The sequence below is a fragment of the Ctenocephalides felis genome, unplaced genomic scaffold (assembly GCF_003426905.1).
Source record: "Ctenocephalides felis isolate EL2017-DRISC unplaced genomic scaffold, ASM342690v1 CF-g0.4_SCAFFOLD_03572, whole genome shotgun sequence".
Taxonomy (NCBI): domain Eukaryota; kingdom Metazoa; phylum Arthropoda; class Insecta; order Siphonaptera; family Pulicidae; genus Ctenocephalides; species Ctenocephalides felis.
Genome location: NW_020539726.1, coordinates 24655835 through 24666865, shown reverse-complemented (window position 1 = coordinate 24666865; position 11031 = coordinate 24655835). Strand labels below are relative to the sequence as shown.

The window sequence follows — 11031 nt, the reverse complement described above, 5'->3', positions numbered from 1 at the left end:
AATTCACAATAACTGAAAAAAAATCTTATAATTATGCGACAGAACTGACGTATAATCAAACTGAGTATCAAGACTTGACACTATGGCGTTCAGTATTATAAATAGGAAGATATCTTGAGATTTTTCTTACGTTAAAAAAATCCTTAAAATGTGCGTTTCGAGTAACGAGATGATCTTTTTTTTAGCAATTTGATTATATAACCAAGTTTATTGCAGCTCATCCTTCTCATTACTTTTATATTTACTTTTTGGAGGCATAATCTTACTAATAAAGTAAATTGGTATATAATAATTGTTAGCAAATTAAGGTACACTGTCAATTTGATGGATTTCCGTATAGAGAAGTATACCACTTCAGAATTTCAAAGTTTAAAAATTTTAGCAAAACTATAATTGTATAATTAGCATATATTACTAAAGTCATGAATTTACGGCACAAATTAGTTAAGAATAATGATATAGTTTTTTAAGCATCTCATTTCAAAGTTTGAATTCTGCCATATTGACGGGCACCCTTCTCATTACTTTTATATTTACTTTTTGAAGGCATAATCTTACAAATAAAGTAAATTGGTATATAATAATTGTTAGCTAAATAAGGTGCACTGTCAATTTGATGGGTTTCCGTACAGAGAGGTATACCTCATCAGAATTTCAAAGTTTAAAAAGTTTCTCGAAATTATATTCGTATGTATAGCATATATTACTAACGCAATGAATTTACGGCACAAATTAGTTAAGAATAATGATATAGTTTTTTAAGCATATCATTTCAAAGTTTGAATTCTGCCATATTGACGGGCTCCGTAAACATGGTGTTAATATGATCTGAAATACCATTTTGCCTGATCAGTTTTGTGTGCATAGCGGTCTATTTTAGCTTTATTAAACACGCCTTTTATAAGAAAACTATCTGTACCCGTTCTCCCTTTGCCATGATTTAGTTTAAATTAAAAAGTTGAACAGAGATGTGTATTTGCTACATTTAGTTTAACATTACTTCTATCTGTTCAACAATTTACATATTCAACAATTTATCCACGAATTTACCTATAAATTTGTTAATCAATCTACCATTTTATCGATTTACCATTTTACCAACTTACCAATTTACCTGCAAACCTATTTACCTATCAACCCATTTCACATGTCTACCAATTTACCTGTCAACCTGTTTATCCGTCTTGTTAATTTGTCTATCTACCAGTTATCCTGTCTACCATTTTACATATCCTCCAATTTACCTGTCCACCAATTTACCTTTATTAATTCTCTAATTCACCTTATTTATTTAAGCATTATGAAGAAATTAAAGCTCAAATTGATTCTGCGTTTTAATTAGAAAACATTTGTATGTGAAAAAGAAAAGGGCTGTTTTTAGGGTTTTAACGGCAACTATTCGATTTTTTCTCGCCGTAAGAACCATCCTTGGACTTCAACAAACATTTTAAAAAAAGAATTGGCGGAATTGGTTCAGGCGTTGTTGAGTTATGCGCTTACCAACACATTTTGCGATTTATTTTTATATATAAGACAAATAAAACTTAATATAAAATTCGAACGGTATTAATGTTATCGAGTTTGTGCTAATATATGGCAGTCCAATAATATTAATATCGCGGACCTAGCAATGTATTTTCTTAACTATATTAGTTAAATATATTTAACAATGTAGTTGAACATATAGCCTATAGCTAAACCATTTATAATGAAGTATCTACCTTTCATTCTTATTCAAATGGCGGACTTAATTAAAATATCATCAACCGTGATCGTTTTAACTGTATAATTTTCCGTGACAAATGGTAATGCGAATAAAATGAATATCCGATTTGGAATTTCACCTCGCTACGCATTTTCTCAGGGCGCCCTCGAGTAAACTTTCGCCGCGCGCTTTGAGCGATCTGCCACGTCTCTCTTCCCAATCAATGTGCCGGCTCAGCGAATCTATATTGCGGCGCATAGCAGTCAATTCGGCTTCGACCTGTCGAATTTAAACAAATTTTGATTATTATTTATATTTGAAATATAACAAGAACTCATATTTATTAGTTAGGCACGTGTACGTTAAATTCCATTTAAAATTTTCTACGAATTTTCATACCTCTGCAAACACAATTTGCTATTTTTGTCAATTGCATGTTTACCTCTAAGCAATTAATGCATTGTCAAAACCATTCCATGGCTTTAATTAATATTTAACATATTAGATTTATATTTCTCGACATTCAATTAAGGTAATTCAACTGAAATTAATTATCCGCTTGAATAAATATATCTGGACTTTATTATAAATGAATCCTAATATTATGAGTACAATAGAATCCGACCAGTATGACAACCGCTTATTATGACGTAATCGCACTATGAAGTTTGGTTTCCATATAAAATTCCTTAAAAAAAACAGCTGTTTAGTCGGATATATTGACATCGCTTACATTGACATATAATGACCCATTTTTGCAAAAAATTATGTCCAATTATAATGACCGACATGATTTTACATGATGTGGCCAAGTCTACGAAAGCAATTGCTATGTCTTTTATGCACAATGTATGTTTATGGGTAAGATAGACTAATTATTAATGGTCCACCACGGATATCTCGTAAACAAATAAAATTAGATTTTTTTAAGAAAAATATTTGATAGTAGAGGGCAAATAATGTATAAATTCATAACCAGCCATCACCTTTATTCTTATGACTTTGCTATCAGAAGATAAGCAGCACATGAGTGGGATAAAAAGGACCAGCAGAATCTTTACTTTGGCAAAGGTGTAATAAAATAGTAAAGTTTTAAAAAAAAGCAATTTTACAAGAGATTAATTAAATAAATTGCTATTCCGGCTCGTCTGATAAATATTTCTGACCAATAGCAGATAATTTAATACACTGTTTGTTATCTTTGTAACAAATATACCCACAGAATTAATATTTTGCATTGGTTCAAAAATGTAGCGTAAAATTCCTTTAAAATTTAATAGAAGAAATTGCATCTGTTTGCCCCCTGGTTGTCCCACTTTACCTGTATTTTAGATGTATATTTTTTTCTGTACATAGTTCGATAGATGCTTGTTTGATGTGTGTTATGTGTTGCAAGGTTGTTCATTGGGTTTAGACAGTATAATTACTGAAACTAATTGGACCTTTGTGCCCCGCCCTGCCCTATGTCAATTTTATTTTATATTAAATTTAAATATGTGTCATTTTTATTTTTAATTAAAATGTATGTATAGGCTTTTCTTTTAAATTACTGAAACATGTAACATATTTACATATTAAAAAGTTTTTCTTCAGTATGCTTTGTATGATGACCGGTTAGTATGACGAGATTTCGGCGTCCGTTCGATGTCATACTAAGCGGATTCTACTATATCTATAATACTATATACACTATATATTATATAGTGTATGTTTAAGGTGTGCTATTATTATCTAAACAGTTTGCAATAACATTCAAGCTCATTATTCATGTATTAATTTAAATAGTCATTAGCCAAATGTTTTGGTTATTGAACATCTATTTTTATCACAGCACAATGGAAACTTAAATTTATATAACTAATAATAGTTATAAGCAAAACATTATTATTGTTTACAAAACATAATATGCCAAACGCTCGAATTAAATTAACATATATATTTAAATGATTGTTGGTTATTAATATTACCAATTTAAATACACGATTTATAAGCAAAGCACTCACGTGTAAATATTTGTTATACTGATGGTTGTATGCGGTACGTAAATATTATATGATGAGTTTATATAAATTAAAAAAGGATAAATATTAGCCTGGCAACCTATTAATGAGTATGTACAGTTTGTGAAGTTTATGCAGTTTTGTATTCATCATCTTAGAGATTTTTTAGTCACGTTTTAGAAGGTTTTGTACTCGAAGCGAGTGTATTATGAACACATTTTGTTTTTGAAGAAGTGACAAATAAAATGTTATACAAATCGCAAAAATGATAATTAATAACTCTACGATGCATTGCCCTCCACCCTCCACTGATCATATTGACATGTCTTATGAAAACGAATATATTTTGGTATATGAAAATGTTTGTGATGTGTGCGAATGTATGTAAAACACATTCGGATACATCATTTAGTCCACGGTTGCGACGATCAAATGATTTGAATAATTTAATAAACACTCGATTTGCAGTGATAGTGAGTATAGTTGATCAACTTTTGAGAAAGGCAAGTCAGCAGTTTCAGAGACACGAATAAACGAAGGCAAGTTCAATGGACATTAGCAGGTTTCAATAAAGATTTGAATAATATGTTAATGAAGTTTTGTGCTGCGTCAAAGAAATGATTTTATGAGAAGTCATCTTTAAATATTTTGATAAAAGAATTAAAATGCAAACATTTTATCTTAATAAAACCTAACTTATTAAATAACATTATTACAAAAATTTTCAGAACTTTAAGGGGGTATTCCATCTAGTGTAGAAATTCGAAAAATAATTTTTTTTGTTTTATATTTTCAAAGTTTAACTATTTAAGAATATGGTACGAGACGGTTTTTGAAAATGTGAATTATTTTTGGAGATATAGGCATTTTACTGACCCGGTCTCCAAATTGGTTTGGCAAGATCTAATCGGATAAAAGGCATTGGCAATTTATGACAGTTTATCATCAGATGAATTATTAATCCGACGTATTGATTCAGAAACTCAGAATAATAATGAATCTCTAAACTCTTGCCGAAACATATCCATTCCCGATATCGGGTAATTGAAATAGCAATATTTATTGCTGTTTGCATATTCAATGAAGGTTTCTTTCCGATTTAAAAAATGATGACCCTCAAGGTAATGCAAATTGGGCCAGAAACTCATTCATTTGCTGTAAGACGAGACAATGCCCGGATTGAACGATCTAAAATACGTACATCCAACGCTTCAAAGAAGGCTCAAAGAAGGCTAGAACTGCTCGATTGGAAGAGAGAAATGCAGAAAATAGTTTTTTTGAAACAGAAGAAGGTCCAATACATCAAGCAGGAGAGGCAGATTAAAATTAAATTAAAAACAAGTATAACATATCATTTTATGACTTTGACAGCAAAAAACTTCACGCAAAACTTTAAATGCGTTTTTCTCAGAACAGACCATTTCAGTACTGTTGACACGATTTCTCGAGTTCTACTCGACCGATTCACTTGAAATGTTCAGAGAGTTTTGTTTATAGACCTATCTGTAGCCCAGCATCATCCCCAAAATTCCAATTTATACTATTTTTTAACAATTCGAGAATCTTAAAAAAACAGTAAAAAAGACACTTTTTTCAAACAGTCGCCAATTTGTAAAAAAATTTTTTTTCTCATCTCTAGTTCGGGTGATTGCGACATCATTGTAGATTAATAATCTTTTTATTTCTTTTATTTCGGATGGCTAGGAGGGCTGAAATCATGTCAAGACTGAGGTGCCAATTTTTTGAGACCCCCCACTTCATCAGCTGCCAGTTTCTTCTATTTTCAACTTATTTTTTTAATTTTTGTATTGTATTTTAATAATATTAATAAACAAGTGGTAAAAAATGGATAGTAAAAACATTCATTGCTTTCTTTTACGACACTTTAAAATTACCTAAAATTCATTGTTCTACACTAGAATACCCCCTTAAATATTAATATTTAATAATAAAATAGCAGATGTGCCTTTTTAATTCATTCATTCATTAATTACACTAAAACTGTACTAAAATATTTCAAATTAAAAAAGATAGATTGTGCAGGTGATATTAAGGTGTTAATATTTAACTTGCATGGGGGTAATTAAAATAGAAAAAATGAATACGTATAAAATGATTAATATCATGAAATATGAATATTTTACATTGTAAAATAAGAAATGAACATAATTGATTTTGATTAACGTATCATAGTTTATAACGCCCTACGTAAAATTTTATAAATTATAGCCCGCAATGTCCACCATAAATCGTATTCAATGAAAAGATAATTCGTAGAGATTGTTAGAAGTGTTCGAAAAATGCCTTGAACCGTGTAATTCACATTTAATCTGCTCACCTCCACCTTGGCTGCTTCCGCGTTTACCTTGGCGGCGGCGAGTGGCCCCGCAATTTTCTCCAAATGCGCGAGCGAATGCAATGTCGACTCGGCTAACGCGTCGAGAGTTTCCAATAACTCACCCGGCGTGCTGAAAGGAATCATCGGTTCCGGAGATTTTTCAGTTAAATCCTAAAGAAAAACGAGGAAAATACATAAGTTCGTAGAAAAACATATAATCGTTGAAGTTGATAGCGTTTGTAAAATATTTCTACAAATATTCCTGCATTCTTGCAGGCTTGACTGATGATATCATATTTGACTAGATCAATAGACAAACACTAAGCTTTTGTTAACAAGATTACTTCGAAATTTTTTTGGCGCTCAATTTTAAAAATTCTAAATTGCGTGACAAATATATTCTGGGAAGGTTCCGTAAAGTGTTAGGTTCCGTAAAGTGTTGTTAGTAATATCATGAAAAATATTAATCGCCACGATACAGGCTTTCAATTTAATTTAATTTTAATTAGTTATATATCAACACAATTATAACACAAAAGCATTGCACTTATATTTAATAATAACATCCATACCATTTCATAGCAACATGAAATATTTTTATGAATTAATAAAATGTGCTGAAACATAGCGTTTTAAAGCAAATTCTGTTTTATTATAACATATATTGTACATAGTTTGTCTTGCGAAAATAAAACTGCAAATGCTGAGATACTAAAAGATAGCACTCATAAAACTACTGAAATTATTATATTTACTCTAATATTTTGGTAACGTTAAAAATAAATGCTGGTAATTTTTCGTTGTAAAAATACTTTCCATATTAATAAATCTGTGAATATTTATAAATAGACTCTTAGATCTAATTGTGTTGTTAGCATAAAACATTAAGTTTGTTTGCATATTATTATTGAGCTGAGTATTATACAACTCAAGAAAAACGTTATGGTAATTAAATTCTAAGAATTGGATACTAATAATCGAGTTTTAAAAATCACGACTGTGGAAAATATAAAAATACTCTAACCGTAAATATTTAACCTTGGTATAATGCATTTTTATTTTTATAGATTGAAATACTGTGTATTTTAATATTGGGTATAAAGCTAAGTTGTAACGAAAAATTCAATATAGTTTGTACTGCATACTAAACGTTAATTAGTCGATGAAACAAAAATTTAAGGCAAAAATTATGCGTAGCTTTTATACTTTACAAAGAGCAGAGATAAATGAATCGCTGTATACCACTGTATGCACTATATATGGTAATAAAATAAATTTCATTAAGAGTTTAAAAAATATCTTGGATGTTATTTTTAGTTTATTAATATTTGTTTAATATTTGAACATAGTTATTCTGAAAATTCATAGAATATAGGTTATACGGTAGTATGTTTCAATAAATTCATCAAAGTTGTCATTTATTCCTAGACATTGATCTATCAATCGACACAAATATAGCCAAAATAAAATTTAAAATATTTCTGGAATATTGATAGTTGAATTAATTTGATGTAATAGATCGGTAAATCAGTATGTGCGCAAGCAATTCAAATATAAAAATAATACAAAGAGCGCAATCAAAAATTTTAAGATGCATTGTGAGCTCATCCTGTTATATTACGAATGATACTCTACTTAAAGACCTAAAAATAAATCTATTAATGAAATAATAAAAAAGGAGAGAAAAATACTACGAAAAATTACCAGGTCACCAAAACAAATATTTAAAAGAATTAGCGAGGAATCTCCTACTCGAAGATTGGATGGGATCTTAAATGAAATGTCAAAAAATAAAAAAAATAAAAATCTTATAGATTATCTCTTTAAATGCATTTTTACCCAGCATATTGTCTTAAAAAATTATATTATTTTGATCGGCAATAAATATTTGCAAGAAAATATCAGTATGTTTTTTTTAAATTTATCAATTAAAAAAATGCATGGATCAAGAGAATACTGATTACTGTTGGAAGCTGCAAAAAGATACCCAACAGAGATAAAAAAGCGTTGCAGGAATCCTTTGCACAAGTCATTTAAAGAGAAAAGGGCCATAATGACATAAATTATAAGACTTTAATTAACATGTAGCATTTTTTTTTGTTTTTGCAGTTAAACATCAAATTTTGAGTTTTTGATTTCGATTCGTAAACATAAGTCGCTCACCCAATACAGACACCTTTTTTATTTTATGGACCTCTTTAATTCTTCTATTTATTGACAGTATAATTCATGTATTTTTTCAGAGATTCGAGATAATGTATATGAATATTAATTTTACTCACGAACCAAAAATTTAACAAGAAGATCATCAAGCGACAAGACCGATTCTTCTTTCTTCATTTTGCTTTCCTGAGTCTGTCCCTCCTGTAGCAGATTATCATGCGAATCTCTGTGGATCCAGTCATGCTCCAATCGCCATGACAGAGGTGCGACCCGATAAAGAAATGACTGGAAAAAGATCAAAACTTAATTTAAAATAAATCTCCTCAGAGCGCATAAAAGATGATACCGAGAACTGTATAAAAACATATCGGATATTGGTGAATAAATTACTTGAACAAAAATGTTGACAGATTTTCAAATGAATCAATTTGAATTATTGTTTGATGGCATATTTTCATAGGTAGTTTTCATAGTTGTATAGAAACAAGTAACATTAAAATGGTGCACATGATTTCATCATGTACAAATGACATTTTGTTACGTAATGCTGCAATCAATTGCGTAAGGCTTACACTGAAAATACATACAATATATAATATATATATATATATATATATATATATATATATATATATATATATATATATATGTATATATATAACGTTCAAGGTATAAAAATAAAATATCTCCATCACCTGATACATTTTTAATTCGCGCCAAGTCTCTTCAAGCGTATAAAGTTCGCATCTCAACATTCCAAGTTTAACACTCAATTCTTTCTTTTCGACAGTTAAGTTCATAGTTTTGGCAGACATCAAGTCAGCTTCTTCCAAAAATTTTCGAGCATTCCTGTGATCCTCAGCTAAGAATTCGTCAAAACTATCTGCATATCTCTAGAATTATAAAAAATATGATATTAATTTAATAATGATAATAAATACTAAAAGCTTTATAAAACACATAATATACAATATGTACTTTATAATATATTAAATCACTGTTGCTGATTCTTATTTGTATTTCGTATGCTTAAATATAGTTAAGATAGGGCGGGACACGAAGGTCCATTTTCACTTTGAGCAATTATACCCAATCAATTATATCTCAACAAATAACACATATCATACAAACAACTATTTTTTACCAACAATGTTTGGTAAATCCCAGACCCAGCTAATTCATCTTGGTAAAAATGTATTTTTTTGCTATTTTTCAAAAATTTGTCAAGTGGTCCTATTTACCCGTGGAAAAATGGCACAGCCATGGGGCAAACAGGTACAATATCTTACTTTAAATTTAAAAGAAATTTTACAAAATAATAGCTACATTATTCAACCAATGCAAAATATAAATTTCCTGGATACATTTTTTATAAAGATAAAATTGTATATAACCTTGATCTCGTATATTGTCAGATTTATCTCCTGATAGCAACGACGTAAGCATCACGTTGATGGCTGATTATACATTTTTCGCCATCTACTTTCAAATATTGTTGTTAAAAAATTCTTAACTTCAATTGTTTTTGAGATATCGGTGGTGGAAATACTAACCCGCGGACCGTTAAACCCCGCTCTACTTTGTATGTATATGATTTTAATAAATATAAATTAATTTTATGTTATCCAAAAATATATAACAAAGGTATATTTAAATACTTTTACTGATTGATGTCCTATGAGCTATTTGGACATTTTACTAATTGATGTCCTATGAGCTATTTGGACTTGAGAAATAATGTTTGGACTTAAGAAATAATGTTGTAAAATTGTAGGCATTTTCTAAAGCAGCTTTTACTAACGTATTGCGTTCACTAAAAACATTTTCTAAACATCTTCATACTGTTTTTATATTTATACTTTTGTTTATTATTTGGATATTCTGAATTTCTAAACATACAAAATTTAATAAACAGCTCGCGTGCAGTATATAAATTAAACAAAATTGAGAACTATTTTAATCCAATATCAAAATCATTACTTCACCAGAAAAATATTCTTATGGCACACGTTAGTGCTTACCTATATGTTCTTAATTAACTACATGTCGATAACGGATAATAATCTCAAAGCAACTGTGAAATCCTTCAAATACCTTATGTTTTTCTTTTATTTCATTGATCTGCGTCAATTCCATGTAGCAATTTTCTTGAATTAGCAAAGCTTCGTCTTGTAGCATGCCGCATTGAATACGATTTCTCAGACATTCTCGCACATCATTCACGTACCTATTGCACATTTTAATAATAAAGTAATTACGATCGTGTGCTTAACGAGAAATCCTCAAACATTCGATTTATACAGCATTCCATTGAAGTTTTCAATACAGAAAAGAAAAGGAGAAGCAAAATTTATATGGAATAAAAATGTACGTGACAAAATCCAGGTACAATTGTATTATGACAAAGAATGTATAAGCAAAAATGTCTTAACAGTGCTTGCATCAATATTTGAAGAATTATGGTAAAGTATATAAATTTTTAATATTGTATATCCGAATCGATCAGAATACTATCAAATTTTTCAAAACAATGAGATACTTAAAATCGACATTTACAATAGATGCTGATTATAAATAAAAAGTGCTATGATATAAATATAAAAAGAAAACTCAACAGTTAAATATTATCTGAATCTAGTTTAACACTGGATTTACAAACCCGAGCCAATTTGACTCAATAAAAATTTGATGACTATATACATATAAAACTATATACATTGATACATATAAGTAAAACGAGGCCACTTGATAATGTGGTGAAAAATGATTATTTTAAAATTTTTGATAATAAAACATTTCATTTAAATTGCCTTGGACCTATTTTT

At 29.3% G+C, this 11031-nt stretch overlaps 1 protein-coding gene across 1 annotated transcript in view; it reads right to left on the bottom strand.

Moving 5' to 3' along the window:
- The window catches only part of LOC113388266, a 12872-nt gene extending 2428 nt beyond the window's left edge, over positions 1-10444 (bottom strand). Inside the window, exons 1-5 of the mRNA XM_026625663.1 lie at positions 10301-10444; positions 8902-9099; positions 8330-8491; positions 6044-6214; positions 1853-1984 (exon numbers count right to left, since the gene is read on the bottom strand). Coding sequence (XP_026481448.1) covers positions 1853-1984; positions 6044-6214; positions 8330-8491; positions 8902-9099; positions 10301-10444 — 807 coding nt within the window. The remainder of the gene's footprint in view (positions 1-1852; positions 1985-6043; positions 6215-8329; positions 8492-8901; positions 9100-10300) is intronic.
- Between the last annotated feature and the right edge of the window lie 587 nt (positions 10445-11031).